At 41.0% G+C, this 19520-nt stretch overlaps 1 protein-coding gene across 4 annotated transcripts in view; it reads right to left on the reverse strand.

Moving 5' to 3' along the window:
* Positions 1-7510: 7510 nt before the first annotated feature.
* SLC15A2 (solute carrier family 15 member 2) overlaps positions 7511-19520 on the reverse strand; it is a 79746-nt gene continuing 67736 nt past the window's right edge. For all 4 annotated transcript variants that reach the window (XM_072985229.2, XM_072985231.2, XM_078376983.1 and 1 more), the window contains 4 exons: positions 16198-16294; positions 11898-12044; positions 10705-10809; positions 7511-8202 (listed from right to left, as the gene is read on the reverse strand). In XM_072985229.2, coding sequence (XP_072841330.2) covers positions 8026-8202; positions 10705-10809; positions 11898-12044; positions 16198-16294 — 526 coding nt within the window. In that variant the 3' untranslated portion in view covers positions 7511-8025. The remainder of the gene's footprint in view (positions 8203-10704; positions 10810-11897; positions 12045-16197; positions 16295-19520) is intronic.

Genomic DNA, 19520 nt, shown 5'->3' on the forward strand with positions numbered 1-19520 from the left:
TGTCTTGTCGATGGTTTATTTTTTTCTGGAGCTGCAAGTTTGTGAAATATCCAGATGAGTAATGACTGCATATTTATATGTAATTGCTTTTTATTAACAACTGATGAGTTTAAAATGTTTTATGTCCTTCTGTTGAAAAATGTACTAATAGCTAATAACTCATCGGGGAAATGTGAAAAATGTGGAAATTCCCCTCACCTATGGAAAAAATTATAAAACGAAGGTCTGAGCTGGATGTGATTTCAAGTGGAACCAAAGGATGTTTGAAAGATCTAGGCTGACAACTTCAGTAGGGAAGGAAATTAGGACATATGTGTTTGTTTGCGGTAGGAAGAGTTAGGGAAAGAGATAGGCCTTGTGAAGAAATCTTGTTACTTGTCTCATTTTCACTGAGAAAAGCTGTCCAGTGTTCATTAACTCCCAGAGAATTTGTCACCTGTAGTATGAGAACAAGAAAAAAGCTTCTCTGTTTCAGAATTCCATGCAAAATACATTTGCAAACAATTTGTGTCTTTTTATTTTCTGAATCCAAGCACAAGCACACAGAAGGGCTAGCTGACTGATCAAAAAGACACCGATAGTAGTTAAGCAAGCTGTAAGCCCAGTGACCTTGTCAATGCAGGAGACACACTGTTGATTGAGAGTTGATAAGAGTGCTAGGCTGGAGGATTAGACCAGGACTAAGGAACCTATGGTCCTTCAATTATTGCTGGATTCCAGTTCCCATCCATTCCAACCAGTCTGACTAATGGGGAAGGGTGCTGAGGTTGGTGGTTCATCAACATTTGGATGACCATGGATTCCCAACACCTAGATTCAACTTTTAAGAATCTCCGGGAATGGGGAAGGGCCTGTGACTGTCAGTCAGTGGGTTCAAGAAATCTGAAAGGCTTCAGTTTGAGCAGTACACCAGTTGTGGTCCAAGACAGTGGTTCTTAACCTTTTTGAAAGAAACGCCCCCTTGAGCCATTGAGGAAGTTATCATCGCCCCCCTCCCCGTGGTGATGATATTTATTTATTTATTTATTTATTTATTTATTTATTTATTTATTTATTTATTTATTTATTTATTTATTTATTTATTTATTTATTTATTACACTTAAATCCAATGATCCCCTGAAAACAAAATTCAATTCCAAGAAAATGAAATGCCCCCAAGAAGTAACATTTAATGATTTAGTTGTAAGCGAATTTTAAGACGCAAAAAGAAATATAAAAAGGGCATAAAAACAAACCGCAATGCAGGAACTAAAAATTTCAAGATGAAATCTCTGAAACTAAATTAAGATTGGAGGAAAATATATATTCATGCACATTGTAAAAAGGCTGCAGCCATCTTCACAGGTTTGGCTTGCTCCAGCGCCCCCTACCGCCCCCCTTCTGCTCCAGCGCCCCCACGCCGCCCCTTTTCGTTCTACCGCCCCCCTGAAAAATGAAATCGACCCCTGGGGGGCATTACCGCCCACGTTAAGAACCACTGGTCCAAGAGATGCCACTTGTGGCCAGACCAAGACAATGCCCTCAACTTGTGTGTCAACAGTCAAGTCCTTATGAAGCTAATTGGAACAGGATTGTAACTGGACTACAGTGGAAATTAACAGATTGCCGCCCCCTCGTTAACTATAGTCCCAATTTCCACTCCCCAGCAGAAAACGAATAAAGCTAGGCTTATTAAAGGAGTTATGTATTTCATGCTATATTTAATTTTGCCCTAACATACTGGAAGTAAAAAGCTATTTCTATTGTGAGGAGAAAGGAAGATAATATCATAAAGGACATTGTATTAATAACTGAAGTTTCCTGAAATATCTCTGACTAGTGTCTCAATGGTGTTTAAAACACACACACAAAACGCCCTCTGGTCCCTCTGGAATTTCATAAATGCCTCATACACCATCCAAACTAGCTCATCAAATCAATTTATCAAGAGAACCTAATTTAATCTTGCCATTTGATGGAAAGGGTTTCTATGTAGAGAAGCTTGGCTATAATGATTTACTCAGCTTATCCTGCTTAAAACACCGTGAATGTAGTTCAACAGAACTCAGGGGAGCCATAATGGAAAACCATGACAGAGAAGACGGAAGTGTCAGCCCATTTGACAGCTTTATCTAGGAGAAACCACAGGAGTAGTCAAGAATGAGAGAGAAGATGAAAGTGATGAAATAAACTTTGGGGCAAATGTCATCATTGGTAACAGTCAAATGAGAGAGGTCTTGAATACAATTTAGGCAGCAGCATAAATAATCCAACAGCAAGAGTGTGATCATAAATTTTCTTATGTGGTAATCCAGGCCCACCAAATGTTTCTGGGAATGTACAGTTCAGTATATCTAACATCCTGGCACTGGAGGGACTGAGAGAATAGAATGCAGGCTATAATACTCATGTTGCTAAGAAGGAACAAAGAATGACGTCGCCATCTGGAGATGGAAAAAATGGAGAAGAAATAGAGCATGGTTCCATAAAGGCAGGAAATGTTACCGTCACCTAGAGAGACCCAGGGCTTCATTTGGTCTGCATTTTAAGGTAAGCTGACCTGATTTGCACCTTGTGGTTTAATCACCTGATGGAAAAACAGAGCATTTGCCTTTTGCAATTCTCTTGTTTTTTGCAACATAGTTCCCTGCTGCAAAGAGCATCAAGGTGCACATTATAACCAGTATTTTAGGATTCACTGTAGGAAAAAAAAATACAATTTAGGTGTAAAATGCATGCAAGGACATGTATTCTATGAATAAAATTCATCACAAATGTCAAAAATGTTTAAAAGAGGGTTTGGAGAATATGAAAGCAGCAAGTATGGGAATTAACAGCATGTCTGTTTTTGACCATATGATACACAGTTTCTATGATATCCCTACAGTCTTCCACTCAGATTTCTGCTTTCCCTTCTACAAATGTTCCAAAAGATCTCCTGAATAGAGAATTAGTGCAGTGAAATTGCCCCAGAGGGAGACCACAGCTGCGATACAAGGATATCAGTAAGTGGGATCTGAAGGCCTTAGGAATGGACCTGAACAGATGGGAAACGTTGACATCTGAGCGTTCAGCCTGGAGGCAGGTGGTGCATAGTGGCCTCTCCCATTTTGAAGAGATTCTTGTCCAGCAGGGTGAGGCAAAGAGGCAGTCCTGGAAGCAGCAAAATCAGGGAGCTGGACAGGGGACAGATTGTATTTGTCTTCAGTGTGGAAGGGATTGTCACTCTCAAATTGGCCTTCTCAGCCACACTAGACGCTGTTCCAAGTCCTCTATTCAAAGCACACTGCCATAGTCTCTCAATGATGCCTAAATCTAATCTCTACAGGATGCCTAATCTAATCTCTACAAATGTTTACCCTGGCCACCTGACAAACATGTGGCAGGACTTTGGCTATCAGAAACAACTTTATGCCAAATGTTTTGTCTCTCTAAGTATTGCCTTCTCTTTGAGTTCAGGTGGTTCTCCAGGGTTTCTGCAGGGACTTCTCCCATCACTTGCCACCCAAGATCCTACTTCAACTCCTGATGTCATGGGCTGCATTGGGAGCCTTCTGTATGTGAAGCATGCCTTCTGTCATTGAAATAAGATAAACAAAGAGAGTGATAGTGCAGGTAGGTAGGAATCTGGAAACTAAGGACAAATCAAGGAAGGAAGGAAGGAAGGAAGGAAGGAAGGAAGGAAGGAAGGAAGGAAGGAAGGAAGGAAGGAAGGAAGGAAGGAAGGAAGGAAGGAAGGAAGGAAGGAAGGAAGGAAGGAAGGAGAGTTTGTGTCTTTTTTGCTTAGTTTTGAGCTTGTCAGGTTTCAGTGGCTAAACTTGGAATGTGAGTTGTTCATGCAAACTCACATTTATAATCAAAATTGTGTTTGAAACGCAGACTGGAAATGAGGCATGACAAATAATATAATGACTAGTATATTAAAGGAGATATAAATGCTTGCTTTAAAAAAAAATTAAAAATTTTTTTTAAAAAAATCCAATCTATTGTTGGATTCACACACCCCACTCATAAATTCATTGCACCCTGACCTTTAGTATGTTTGTTCAGAAAATATGCCTCACATAGTTCAGTGGGGCTTAAAGGAAAGTATGCTTAGAAAGACACCGTGAAATGACAGTGGGTTACTTTGCTAGCGAATTAAAGAAGGGTTAAGCTGCAAATCCAAACATATTGGAAGGACACTTTAGCTCCACTGAAATAATAAGGCAGTTTAATTATGATGAGCTAAAGTTCCAGTAAAGTAAATTGTTTTGAAAAGAATGGGATTTAAACATGCATATGTTTATGCTGTGTTTGACCTGTGCCTCTCTATCCGTGGTTCTTAACCTTGTGTTCCCAGATGTTTTTGGACTAAAACTCCCAGAAGCCTTCACTATTTGCTGTTCTGGCCAGGATTTCTGCGAGTTGTTTTCCAAGAACATCTGAGGACCCAGGGTTGGGAACCAGTGAACTATATGTTTTGTACTCCATCCTGGACCATCCTGGACATGGATGGGATTGCACTAAGACAAGAGAGTCATAGACTGCAAAGGGAGGTGGGGAGAAAGATTGGCAAGCTGTGATTGTCTATTGGAAGGCAGTCTCTGCTTATCTTTGCTGGAGAGATAAATAAGAAGTAGAAGCCACAACCATTCTTCTTGACATTTGAAAAGGCTCCTGGGGAGATTGATTTTTAACCTTGACACTTGCAGAGTTGGGGGCTTTTTTTGGGGGGAGGGACCTCTGTGGTTCCTTTGATAGCTCAGACACTCCATACCTAACTGTGAATATTTCAAAATATAAACTATACAATGAAGGGTTTCATGGCTGTGACTGTGCCACCGTGTGGGATCTACTATCTACATTTAGCCAATCTGTTAGGATAAAGATTTTCATCTCTCTTTTGTTTGAAAGAAATTTTACAATTTATTCTTCTACTACAACAATTTATAGCCGGGCGTTTAGCAAAATCTGACTTGGGATATTTAGCAACATGAACGGAAACAAAGATTCATGGTGCCTATTAAACGATTCTTTACGATTTTGGAACAGGTTTCCCTTAATTAAATCTCATCTTTGTGTGACAATCTGTGCTAATGTCTCTCTTTCTTTCCTTCCCATGTTCTTCTGCTGGTGTGGGTTTTTCTTTTGTTTGTAAAGAAAGCACTTCTGGAAGTCTGTGGTTTTTAAGGAACATCACATCAGATCAGTAGCTCTACCGTCCACACAGAGAGATTTTAAATGCTTGGTATATTGATAATTTCTATACAAAATAAACATTCCTAGGAATTTTCATTCACTTGATGCCATACACATTCTGAAAGCCAAGTGTCCGAATTGAAGGCTTATAAAAATGTTAATATCCCTATAATTTAAAATCATGTCTGCTAGTGCTTACTAGTGCTGGAACTCATCTGTTCCTTCAGGCACGGGATTTGGAAGAGTAAGAGGCCTATTTTCCATTTGTGATGCAATTTGGAAGCAGCTCAGGAATAATCACGCTCAAGCAATTCAGCTGTTGCAGAGGTAATTTGCATTGTATCACAAAACAGAATTTAGGATAAACAAACACATGCCTTGAAGAATGTGCCTGAATATTATGGGCACAAGCAGAGAAGGTGAAAAACAACTGATGACTCATTCTAGTTGGACTGATTTAAAGTGGGGGGGGATCTCATAAGAAGGATCTGAAAGAACTAAATGTGCCATTTTACCTGACCAGAACCAATGTCATTTTATTTCACACAATAGTCCCCTGAATTGCTCTCACGCAAAATAATTTTTTAATTACGTAATTTGTACACAATGGCTGAAATCCTGTTGCGCAAGTCCATGCATGCAACATGGAGCTGCAGCGAGGTTAGAGGGAAAGTGCGGGAGGGCAGAAGTGCTATTCACAAAGCACTTCCCCACGCCTGCCACGCAACGGGCAAAATGGTAGCTGGGTGATCCATGGTGCAATCTAATGGTGCAGTGTTGATTATCCGGGTACAATGCCCAGCATGCTTCTTTTGGCACAACTTTATGTCATTCCAGAACATACAGTATTTCAGCCAATACAATTATATGATCATCTCTGAATTATGGCTGGGCATGCTTCAGCAGTTCTTTAAGTTTTCAGTGTATGAGCCTGTGTTGGAGGGCAGGGGAAGCCTTTTTTGTAGGCAATCATCTCTATAGTTTATCCAGGCTTCTTCCTCTCAACTGTGGGTTTGCTTTAAATCCCATCATGCCTGGCTTTGAGAAATATAACAGAGGAGAAGCTAAGATAAGTGAGTTTGTTTTCTTTCTGTTCTAGCATTTGCAGTCCACAGAATAGCTTTGCTTGACTGGATGAAGTATTTGCCCGTACATTTAATATATTCATATGCACCACCTTTTTATTTCTTCATGCTGTCTGAGTGTGTAAAATGTGCTTCGAAAAATCTTTATAAAATGTTGAGATGTTTTATAAAGTTGAAGATGTTAATGTTGAGATGATGCGTTTCATAGACTGTAGATATCGGTTCATACGATCCAGAGGCAGAACAACGCTGGCACAAAAAAAAAAAAAAGAGTGGCCAACACAGCAAGGATAGAGAAGGCAGTGATGTAATCAATCCACTGTGAGGCATGCACCGTCTACAGGACATGTGTGGTCCAAAGCTGTTTTTGCAGGCCCTTGAGGCATCCCCAAAACTACTCCTGAAATTTGGTGGTAAATGGCTAAAAGCCAAATTAGACAAGGCTTGCTTTAAGCGCCTTTTCCTGTATTGCCACCAAATTTCTGTGAAGGGTGGTGAGAGGGTCAGTCTGGTGGGTTCTGGTGAACAGGATTGGCCCTCAGACCTACCATAGTTCTTCCACTCCAATCTAAACATTTAGAGCAGATGCGCACAAAATCGCTGCCGTACAAGGGATGCTTTGGTTTAAATGTCACTTGGAGATGTTCTTGGAACCTATTTAATTGTTTCTGGGATAAAGAAGGCTTTTTTTCTACATCATCTCAATCTTTTGGAAACATTTAGGTCTGTATCACTGTGGTGGATGCCCCCAGTCAGTGTGATGACCCCTTGAGCATGAAACGAGAACTGCTTAAAGAAAAGGTTTGGGGAAAACAATGTGAGCAGATATGCCAAAACTTCTGATTAGTACGCCTTATATTAATATTTGCTCCAAAGAACACATTAGGGCTTATTTTCAGGGGATTTTTTTCATGTATCTTCTTCTGGTTGCTGCACAATGGTGGAGGGTGGAGTTTCACTTAACTGGGGCTTATTTTGGGGGTAGGACTTATATTATGAACATCCTGAAAAACCATACTAGGGCTTATTTTCAGGTTAGGTCTTGTTTTCGGGGGAATAGGGTATGATAATTTGGGACAAATTTCCAAATTCCAGTAAAGTCTTGAAGTAACTCCTCCCCCCCAAAAAAAACTGGGGTAGCCATGCATCATTTGCACCTCTGGATTGGGACCATTTCCCCCCCAAGGTAATAGTGTGGAGACATTGAAACACAGTGTAGAAGAGCTCAAAGTTGCATCTAGAAACAAATACTAAAAGACAGCAGTAGGAAAAGCATTTAAGTTTTATCCATTTGTTCATTGCTCAAGAGAATTAGATGCTACATTGTGCTTTTGTTCATTTGTTCTTTACGATGTTTTCCTTATTATCTTCCATTCAGCTTTCTTAATAAACCTGGCCTATTGTTTGGTATGATGTACATTATGGTTATCCCCCGAGTAAATATCCTTAATAATATAAACATCAACCTGGGAATAAGTATCATTGAGTTCCGTCAGGCTTGATACAGATGCATAGGACTGAAATATAAATGTATTTTTAAAAAGAACTATACTAAACACTTGATGGGGCCAAAAGAAAATGGCATATTTACAACTACACTGCCTTTACTGTAATTAGCTATAGTTCCCAGTAGTTCATATCAGGTTTTTTTTCTTTTCTTTTCTTTTCTCCCGAATATAATAATTTTTGTGGGAAGTCAGCATGAAAAACGAATCCATTTTCTTACCACCATGTTAAAACAAAAAAGCAATGAAGCCCAGTCCAGTGTCCACAATCATCTTATAGCTCTGTTTTCTTAGTGACAAGGTCAATCATATCTTTATTGCTTGACATCTTTCGTTTCTTCTCATTGGCAATGAGGTCTTCCGGATCCACGCTTGTGTAGAAATATCCCATGATGGAGAAAATAACGAACACGACAAAAAGGAGCACAGCAAATAGGACAAACTCTACCCACTGAAGAAGAAGAAAATGTTTTAAAATCATCATTACTATTTGTAATGATTTGTAATGTTTGCTTACTATTAATACACACATGCTTGATTTTCCTTCCTGTACTGTAGAAGCCTAGTGGGAAAATAGGCAAATTTTAGCTCCTGGCTGCATATTCCAGGTGGATACTCTATAGGTGCAGCGGTTTGGAAATCAGCTGGAAGACTCTTTCATAAATTGTTGAAAGCTTGTATGTGGCAGTAAAATGGCCCTGAAACGTGAGTGTGAAAGTCTTCCTCAGGAGACCATAGAGTCAGAATGCATCTTTTCGGAGCATATGCAAAGTACATTAAGAACTGAATACAGTAAGCTAAAATTTAAACATCTATATTGGATGACCATGGGAGATCTGCAGTACACTTCATCCTACAGAACAGCATTTGTGGCATCCACAGGTCTTTAAAAATATACTTTGAGTTGATTTTGATGATACACAGCTTTCACTTGCAATGTGCAACTGGCAACGTCATTTAACATGTCAATTGGCCCTGCCTAGCGCTAAACCCGTGCTCTATGAGGTACCTACAGCTCCCAGTCAGTGCACCTTCCATGTTTGGCTTCAGCCTGGCATATGCATTGTGTGCCCTCTGTGTTGGGATGGATGTTATGTTACAGGTGAAGATGTTACGCTGCTTCTCCTTTCTAGGACTTGTGCTAGAAGAAGGATGGGCTAACTTCAGTGGATCCAAGGGCCAGTTTTCTGCTTCTGAGATCCTCTGGGGGCCACAAAGATCACCAAAATGGAAAAAAACAAATACACATACATACATACATACATACATACATACATACATACATACATACATACATACATACACACACACACACACACACACACACACACACACACACACACACACACACACACACACACACACACACACACACACACACACACACACACACACACACACTTTTTAACCTGGAAAAATAATTTATGTGGCTGGGTTTCTGATGGGCCTCAGAAAAACAACCTAGGGGCCCCCAAGGATGTACTTTGCTCGTCCCTGTGCTGGAATGTCCTCGTGCATAACCTTTATACCAGTATCCTGTTGCTAGTGTCAACTAGGGAACAGATTCGTTGGATTAGTTGCTAAATGGTAGGTGTCAATGCTTACATAATAGGGCCTTAATTGCACAAGATTGCTTGGCAGGATGATCCCACAGGGTTGAGTCCTTCTACAATATTTTAGGAAAACAAATCTACTTCTCCAAATTTTGGATCTAGCTCTGATGAATATGTTGCAACAGTAGCCAAAGTGGCGAAGACACAAGTGAACAGTTCTTTGGCACTGATTAGTCACTAAATGTTTTTGGCATTTAGCTACTACATGCTTCGTGCCTATTTGCATGATCACTGAGCAATTGCTTGGAAACTCTGCTTAGCTCAGTTCCAAAGGATCGTCAGACAGTTCCTTGCTACTTGTGAGTCTGTGTGCATTGATTGCTTTTGACCTCCCAACAAAGATGAAGAGCATTTGGAGGTATGCACTGAAAGGGGCGCTAGGGTAGAACAAACAGAAGAATATAGCTGTCTGGCTAGCCAAAATGTTCCTTGCAGGTATCATGAGCCGAGCGGTCACTTTCTCCTGTATTTGAATCCTTAAAATATAAATATCTTGCCTTCCTAGACTGGTAAATGTAGGTGAATCCTTAAAAATGAACTACAATGAAATTCTGCTGTCAACCCATTTGCAGTGGACAAATTCAATAGGTATAGCTTTTCTCTGCATTGAGAGGACCATGCTTGTCCCTCCTTGCCTAATATGTTGTATGAGAGGGGAAGAGATTCTTAGGAGTGAGAAGCCATCATTCAGCAGCACCAACCTGAATATAAAAAGATTCAAACCCAGTGCTTAAAGCTCCTGGCCTGGATAGATAGATCTGTCAGCTCGCCTATCTCTCCAGTTCAGTTAAAAAACAAAAACAGCATGCATACTGAATGATGTTATAAAAAGTCCTTCATCAGAGATCAGAGTCTAACTTGACCTGGAGGTGTGAGATGCGGTTAAAAACAAAAGCTCTCATCAGGCCAAACAGAAAGAGTGGTCTAAGGTTCTTATGGCTTCTTACTCTGGCAGGACACTAAAATCTCTGTATTGCCAGGTCATATCCTGCCATTGTGCAAGGATTAGTTAGGGTTTTTCATGTGTTTGGCAATTGCCTTTGCAAAAAGAAACGGTTCCCAGCTCTCCCTTAACAAGAATGAACACATCAGCTACTGCAGTGGTTCTTAACCTTTGTTACTCGGATGCTTTTGAACAGCAACTCCCAGAACCCCAGTCAGCACAGCTGGTAGTGAAGGCTTCTGGGAGTTGCAGTCCAAAACTCCTGAGTAACCCCAAGGTTAAGAACCAGTGAGCTACTCAACCAAGAGCAGAACCTCCTGCAAAGCTGTTCCCAACAAGTGTAGCAGCAGCAGAAGCAGTAGCACTGTTGAAAAAAAACAAACACCTTACTCCATACCTGTTGCAGAGGTGCAGCCTGGGCAACAACGAGCACAATTGCATTTCCAATGGCTACAGTTAAAAGCCAACCTGCTTGCAACACTGACTTCATGCTGACAGGAGACTGAGAGAGAAAAAAGAAAAAAAAAGTGGTAGAGGGGGAAGAGGAAAATATCTGATAAGTATAATTTATTTCCAAACATTTGAGATATTTCCACATTATCCCCAGGGATGACAGTGGTGCTCAGAAGTCCATCAGTCAAGGATGGTCAGTTACTGGCTCGTTTGTATGGCAATACGGATACCATGGGAGGGGGAGATGCAAGGCCCATTGTCTTTCTCTGATTATATATCCTTCATTCCTGCCTGCCTTCTTTGTGAATATCCCTCCCATGCCCTTCTAGAAAGAGATTATAAGCAATGCACATTGGGGTGTACTCAGCAGTTTTGAGGTCACAACTATATTTGTTTCTGGAGAGTTCTCCATTTCAGAGCCTGCAACACAGCACATCTCAGCATTAAAACTTTGAACATAAAAGGAGGTTACAATTTAACCTAGGAGAGATAGGCAGACATAGATTTATTTATTTATTTATTTATTTATTTATTTATTTATTTATTTATTTATTTATTTATTTATTTATTTATTTATTTATTTATTTATTTATTTATTTATTTATTTATTTATTCATTCATTCATTCATTCATTCATTCATTCATTCATTCATTCATTCATTCATTCATTCATTCATTCATTCATTCATTAGATTTGTATCCTGCCCATCTATACGGGCATTTCCAGTTGCTTTAGTGAACGTATATATAAAAGAAGAATGTAAGCTGTAAGGCACATGTTGCTTCCACCACTCCCCACAGATGTTAGCGGAATCATTTGATGGTTGGCAAGAGATCCCCTGCACCACCCTTCTGTGAGGGGTGTGTGTGAGAGAGAGACACTGTGCCAGAACCTCTAGACAGTGCAGTCAGTCATGTTTGCACCAAGAGATGGAAGATGCAAGGTCACAAATTCTGGGCACCAGTAATAAATGTGATTAAGGTTGTGATGCAGATTTGCAATCAACTTTGCCATTTCTTCCACCTGCTCTCTGCTTTGGAGGACTTGGCAAAGTGTGACTATCTCTTTGGTCATATCAGTCAAGGACATCCAATTTATTGTGCTTGTCTTCATGCACAGAGTCCTAAATACACTACCTGGGAGTAGGAGAAGGCAAGTCCTGTAACAGAGAACATCACTTCTCCAGCTGATATTAAAAGGTACTGTGGAATCTGCCATGAAATATGGACATTATTGGCCGGAATGTCTTCTGTCTTCCATGTCTGGAGGGCCTGTGCAGACGTCTGTGTTAGGGAGAAAAACAGTCATATTGATAAGATGATGGAGTGCAAGATCTGTACTGGTATTTCATTTACATTCACTCACACAGGATCTGCAAAAGCCAGCATGTATACTTAATATGAATAGATTGGATAATTGTATACTCTTTGTTCTCCTATCTTCAAAACCCTTTCCCCATCCTTTACACTTCCTTTTACCTTTTGTATTCCCTACCCTATTCACAGTAGTTTAAAAAATAAAAAAATTACAGTATTTTTTTAAAAAAGTATCTGCAAAAGCCACAAGGGAGGTTTCCTTTCAGAGCCTGAAATGATATTTTCCAGTCGGACCCATTAAACAGCTATGAACTTTGATGGTAAACTGTAATGAAATCACATTAGAGGCATCAACAAATTCTGCTTTTACCAGGAAGGTGCTGGAATTGTTTTATGAGATGTGCTTAATCACCATACAGGGAGAGAAGACAAGGCAAGTTTCAGAAGGTTAAAAGGGGTGAGTGGTAATTGTTTGCATTACTCAGCGCAGTATGAAAAAATATCACAAACACATTCAAAAGAAGGTTAAAGTTGACAAAAGAATGGGCATTGAAGGTAATGGTCCTAGTGATTTACACATTGCTGTTCATCCATATCGCTGCTCAATGTGCATCATTTAGTTTCTTCAAGCATATGCCACAAAGCACAATAGATCAAGAAGCTGAAAAATCTGTACAGTTACTTACAAGACCTAGATGAGAGTAGACCAGCTACTTGGTTCATAGGTAGAAGTATAGTACCAACAAGAAACAAGTGCCAACTGAGCCCAATTGAGTGTTTTTCATGGCAGTTCTTAACTTGACTTTAGTATTACTACTTCCATAGGTCTGCTAGTGGCAGCTCTTCGCCACCCTGATATATACACATTCTTGATAGTTCATACTACAGTCATTGAGCCCCATCTCTCATTTTAGTACAACCCTTTTGTCACTGGCCACAATTCTCTTGTAGAGCTACATAAATGGCATACCTTCTGGGGGCAAATTGCCATAAGTGAAGAAATTGCAGACATTATCAGTTGCATGTTGAGTCATAGAACTCAGTATGTAGCAACTACTGTCTGCAGTAATTTCTTCACTTATGGCAATTCACTTCCAAAACTGATGCCATTTGTGTTATGCCAACAAAACTAGGTAAGAGGATTTGTTCATGATAATGTAGCTACATTTGCTTTAGGCTCATCCAGCAAGAGAATGCAGAGTAAGTACGTAAGGGCTGCATCATAAGCCATGAAATAATGCATTTGTATGTGTGCATCTATACATATGTGTGCATATATGGGATGGAGAATCTATGGCTCTTCTGGTACATCTGGAGTCCAAGTACATTAACCTGGTCAATTAGCTATTCTGATTCCAATTGTCAAGAGACTGAGTTCAATAACATCTGGAGAAGCTGTTGTTCCCTATGTTGGTAACATTAGCTGGGGGATTATGGGAAATGTAGTCCAAAAAATCTTTCCCATGCTCTGCATTTTGCTCTGTGAGGCAAAGATGCCCCGCCATCCCCTTCCTGCCTACTGAAGCAGACTGGGTTGACAGCTGAATTTCTCTTCACCATTGGCTACCAATTAGACAGGATTGCCCATCACACCATAGGGCACCCCCAGAGCTCTGTCTCCAAACGTCTTGCTCCATTCTGACATCTTCTGCTTGAGGCAGCCACCTCACTTTGCCTAAAGGTAGGCCCAGCCCTGCTTGCAGTTGCAAGAAAATGCCTCATATATATTCTTAGAAAATATGTAGCTCCTTTAGCCTGAATGGAGCTGTTGTCTTCATGGAAGAGAAGAGTCAGACTCCCAGTAGTAAAGTTCTGCATAGCAATTGCTCCTGTGCCCTTAGCAAACATTTATTGAAATACGTGGGCTTCATTTTATTACAAGGGGATCTCTTTGCCAACCTTATTTAATGGGTTTTTATCAATAATGAATTCATATTTGAATAAAATATAATAAAGCACCGGGACTGGTTTCTCAATAGATAGAACAAAATGCCCAGATTGGCGAGCCTCAAATTCTGAGAAGCTAGAAGCAGCTTATAAAACAGCAGATAGCAAATAGCAAAGTATTATATATTCAGGAAAAGCAGGGAGATGGGGGTGGCTGTGGTGAATATCTTTGTCAGACCCTTAAGCTTTATGGCTGAAAATTTAATTTTTGTCAGGTGGCCTCTGTTCCCCTTCTTCTTCTTTAATTATCTGTTAAAGTCAGAATTGTGTTTTCCCATAAAAAGGAAAAAGACTGTTATTACATCTATCTATCTATCCATGCATCTATCTATTCATCTGTTCATCAGTCGGTTTATCTTCCCTCAAGCTGGCAGCTTTGCGACTCAACCTGATGCATATTTATTCAAGAAGCCATCCTGCTGTGTTCAGTGGGGCTTACTCCTGGATAAACATACTATTATAACCATTCCTTACAAATTTCAATTCTCCAAAGGAATCAGAACAACTGAAAGGGCAAGGATGGAGAATTTTAAAAAAAATTAATTTTCCAGTTAATTGCAGAACAAAATCTGGGCATGATGCAGCTGAAGCTAAGCCTTTTAAAACATTCAGTCTTTCAGAATTAGTGCCAGGTTTGAGAGGACCTTGGGCAAATTGCCCATTCACATCCCCAGTGTTGCACTGGTGACCCACCTATGAGTTTACCAGAGTGGCACCACCATAGTGTACAACAGCAGGGAGAGGCAGCTGTAGGTAGCTCCGTAATGCAAGCAGAAACATCAGTCAAAGCAACTGCAGTAGCCGTAGCAGCCAGATTACCTTATTTTTCTGTGTATAAAATGAGATTTTTTACTTAAATAATTAGACAAAAATTGAGGGTCGTTTTATACATGGAAGGCAGCCACTTTCCCTGCCTTTTGCGAAGCCACAGAGTAAAGCAGCCATGAAAGGGAAACACACTCGCACCCCTTTGATCCTGAAGCAGCCATGAAAGGGCTTCAGGACCAAAGGGGCGCGAGCGCGCTGCCCTTTCATGGCTGCGTTACCCATTTCCTAAGCTCCGCAGGGCTTAGAAAGTAGGAAACACAGCCGGGAAAGGGTGGGAGGATCAAAGGGGCGTGAGCATGCAAATTTTATAACTTGGGGGTCAGAAAAGGGGGGGTCATCTTATACTTTGGATCATCTTGTAAACGGAAAAATACGGCAATTTCCTCCAGATGCTTCCGGGTCTTTCTCAGAATATACCAAGAAGCATCCTGCATACATTAAGATGGTGGCGGCAACTGCTTCACATGGCACTTCAGTTTAAAGTACTAGAGTGTAAAAGGGCTCCTCAAAAACTGAGGTCAGTGCTGCTAGCCGTAAGCCCTCACATCTGACCCACTATGCCTGATACTGATGCCAGGTCTGCACTCTAGTTATGTTTAAGAAAAACAACAACAATCATAATGTACCATCAAGTAAATTCCAACTCTAACCTTAACCCCATTCAGGGTTTCCCAAGTAGAGAATACTCAGGAGTGGCTTACCATTCCCTCCTTCAGGAGGCATCTTGGGACTGTGCATCTCGCCCAAGGCTACACAGGCTGGCTCACAGGGGGCTCAGTAGGGAATCGAACTCTCAACCCCTGGCTCCGCAGCCAGATACCTCAACCACTGAGTTACCCAATTACTGAATATTATTGTTCATTTTCTCTTTATTTCAGAGAATCTGAGAGTGTCCCTGCACTCAACCGATATAGCACTTTAACAGTATTTGAACTTCCATGTCTCCAGCCTAGGGAACTCTGGGATGTATCCAGCCAGCTGTGTCATGTCTACTGAGAAGTAAATGCCATTTTCTCAAATAAGCATGTTTAGGCAGACATCCACACTCTCCCTGATGACAATGGGAAAGTTTAGCTTAGTCAGGACTAGCTCCACCCCACTGACCTTAAGTGGGGAACTCTAGCTAGGTTATGGCCTGTGGTTGCATAAAAACATTAGCATAATGCATGTAATTTGCATATCTAATTCAGCTTGACACCAATTTTTTTGTTATCATGGCTTTTGATCTGCAGTAAGCAAATGGGTTGCATTTCAATGGCCAGCTGTTGAAGAGAAGTCCAAAAACGGTATTTTTTACAACCAAGTCAGCAAAAATAGAAAGGAAGCAGCAGGACTGGTGACTTACGTTGGTTATAACAACCGTGTACGAAGCTCCAAAATCAAGGAGGCCCAGGGACAAGAAGAGTTCTTCTGCTCCCAATGTGCACTTTAAATCGTTGTATCTTGATATGAGAAGGAAATATAATAATTCCTGGTTAGCTTCTTATTGCCAAAAAAAAAATGCTGGACACAATTTACACCCTTTATCTCGCTCACTGAGAATAATGGATAAGGCATGCTTCCAGCAGTGTGAAATGCAATGCATTGCCAGCATTTTAACCTTCAGAATTATCTTCTGAGCAACAAATACAGAAGACTATGATAATTCTTTTTTCTTTTGCACTGTTTGCTAAACTGACAGGCAACAGCACTGCTGAATTTCCTTGACAAGTGATGGATTGTACCTCACAAGGACTAGAAAGGATGTGTTTGGCCATGGCATGAAGAATGTCATCAGGAGGGCTTTAAATTGAATTGAAAGTGGGAGGGAGACACATTGGGCCCCATTATATCAAGCAACTCTAATGGGGCCCAATAATGAAAATCCCTTCACGGATTGCTGCCTTGTTGTGGAGAAGGGGCTTGAGTAATTCTGAGAAGATATGGGCTATGCCGTGCAGGGACACCCAAGATGGACAGGTTATAGTGGAGAGTTCTGACTAAACCCTGGAGCAGGAACTGGCAAGCCACTCCAGTATATTTGCCAAGAATACTCCATGACCAGAAACAAAAGGCTAAAAGATATGACACTGGAACATGAACCTCTCAGGTCAGAAGCATCCAACATGCTACTGAGGAAGAGTGGAGGACAAGTACAAGTAGCTGATGAAGTGGTTGGGCCTAAGCCGAAAGGACACTCTGGTATAATACACAGAGGAATTATACCAGAAAGATCTAGATGTCCCGCACAACACAGATAGTGTGGTTGCTGACCTTGAGCTAGATATCCTGGAGAGTGAAGTCAAGTGGGCCTTAGAAAGCCTGGCTAACAACAAGGCCAGTGGAGGTGATGGCATTCCAGTTGAACTATTTAAAATCTTAAAAGATGACACTGTTAAGGTGCTACACTCAATATGCCAGCAAGTTTGGAAAAGTTAGCAGTGGCCAGAGGATTGGAAAAGATCAGTCTATGTCCCAATTGCAAAGAATGGCAGTCCAAAGAATGCTCCAACTACCATACAATTGCACTCATTTCACACTCCAGCAAGGTTATGCTCAAAATCCTACAAGGTAGGCTTCAGCAGTACATGGATTGAGAACTCCCAGAAGTGCAAGCTGGATTTCGATGGGGGAGAGGAACTAGGGACCAAATTGCTAACATGCGCTGGATTATGGAGAAAGCCAGAGAGTTCCAGAAAAACATCTACTTCTGCTTCATTGACTACTCAAAATCCTTTGACTGTGTGGACCACAGCAAACTATGGCAAGTCCTTAAAGAAATGGGAGTGCCTCACCACTTTATCTGTCTCCTGAGAAATCTATATGTGGGACAGAAAGAAAGAGTTAGAACTGGATATGGAACAACTGATTGGTTCAAAATTAGGAAAGGAGTACCAAAAGGCTGTATATTGTCCCCTTGCTTATTTAACTTACTTGCAGAATACATCATGTGAAAGGCTGGACTGGAGGAATCCCAAACTGGAATTAAGATTGCCAGAAGAAATATCAACAACCTCCGATATGCAGATGATACCACTCTGATGGCAGAAAGTGAGGAGGAATTACCCTCTTAATGAGGGTGAAAGAGGAGAGCTCCTAAAAATGGTCTGAAGCTCAACATAAAAAAAAATTAAGATCATAGCCACTGGTCCCATCACCTCCTGGCAAACAGAAGGGGAAGATATGGAGGCAGTGACAGATTTTACTTTCTTGGGCTCCAGGATCACTGCAGATGGGGACACCAGCCACGAAATTAAAAGACCCCTGCTTCTTGGGAGGAAAGCGATGACAAACCTAGACAGCATCTTCAAAAGCAGAGACATCACCTTGCCGACAAATGTCCGCATAGTCAAAGCTATGGTTTTTCCAGTAGTGATCTATGGAAGTGAGAACTGGTTCGCCAAAGAATTTATGCCTTTGAATTGTGGTGCTGGAGGAGACTCTTGAGAGTCTCCTGGACTGCAAGGAGAAAAAAACCTATGAATTTTGAAGGAAATCAACCCTGAGTGCTCACTGAAAGGATAGATCCTGAAGCTCAGGCTCCAGTGCTTTGGCCATCTCATGAGAAGAGAAGACTCCGTGGAAAAGACCCTGATGCTGGGAAAGAGTGAAGACAAGAGGAGAAGGGAACGACAGAGGATGAGATGGTTGGACAGTGTCACCGAAGCTACCAACATGAATTTGACCCAACTCCGGGAGGCAGTGGAAGACAGGAGGGCCTGGCATGCTCTGGTCCATGGGTCACAAAGAGTTGAACACGACTTAATGACTAAACAACAACAAATGAAAATGTATGAAAGAAAGCAGGCCACAAATCAATCTCCAATATCTTTATAAAAATGCTGGGAGTACGGGAAACAAACAAGAAGTGGAAATCTTAGCTGAGGAATGTAAATGTGACTTGCTAGAAATAAACTTGGTGGGATGACTCCCATGACTGGAATACAGCAGTTGAAGTATTTAAATGGTCCAAAAAGAATAGAAAGAATAGAAATGGAGGTGGAGTCACAGTATATGTAGAAAAATACATCTTCCTGCACAGAAGTACAGAAGAATGAACTTCGTTGTATCCTGAAGATGATGAACCTGGTTGTTCTACTAAGAGCATGTTGGTTAATATAATTGGAGCAAAAAATGAAAGGAACATGGTAGCTGGCATTGACTATGGACTGCTCAATCAAGGAGAAGATGCAGAAGAAACATTTGAAAAGCAAATTGCAAGAATTTGAAAGAAATACAATGTAGTAGCAAATTCTGGCAAACGCAGCCCTTCCAAGAAAATACAAAAATACAGCCTCCCTGGCTTGTGTAGCTGATAATTTTCTCATCCAAAAAGTGAAGGAAGAAATTAGAGACAGTCACAAACTACTGGTTTGGCAGTTTATGTTGGTTCATCTTTTGGAAGAACAAGTGTTTAGTGCTTCCTAGCCCCGCCTCCTCCAGCAAGCACCCGCGCAACGGCAGTACCCAGAGTGGGGGGGGGGGGCAGAGAAGCCAGGATGTTGCCTCTGAGTGGCTGCCCAGCAAGGGAAGCAAGGTTGGGAACTGCTGAGACCTGTTCGTTCAAAGGACAACATCCCACAACTGCTGAACCAGCCACAAGGACCAGTGATTACAGCACACAAAAGACCAGCTAATGACACCCATCAATCACAGTGACAGATCATCTCTTCCCCTTTATCACAACAA

The sequence above is a fragment of the Pogona vitticeps genome, chromosome 1 (genome assembly GCF_051106095.1).
Source record: "Pogona vitticeps strain Pit_001003342236 chromosome 1, PviZW2.1, whole genome shotgun sequence".
Taxonomy (NCBI): domain Eukaryota; kingdom Metazoa; phylum Chordata; class Lepidosauria; order Squamata; family Agamidae; genus Pogona; species Pogona vitticeps.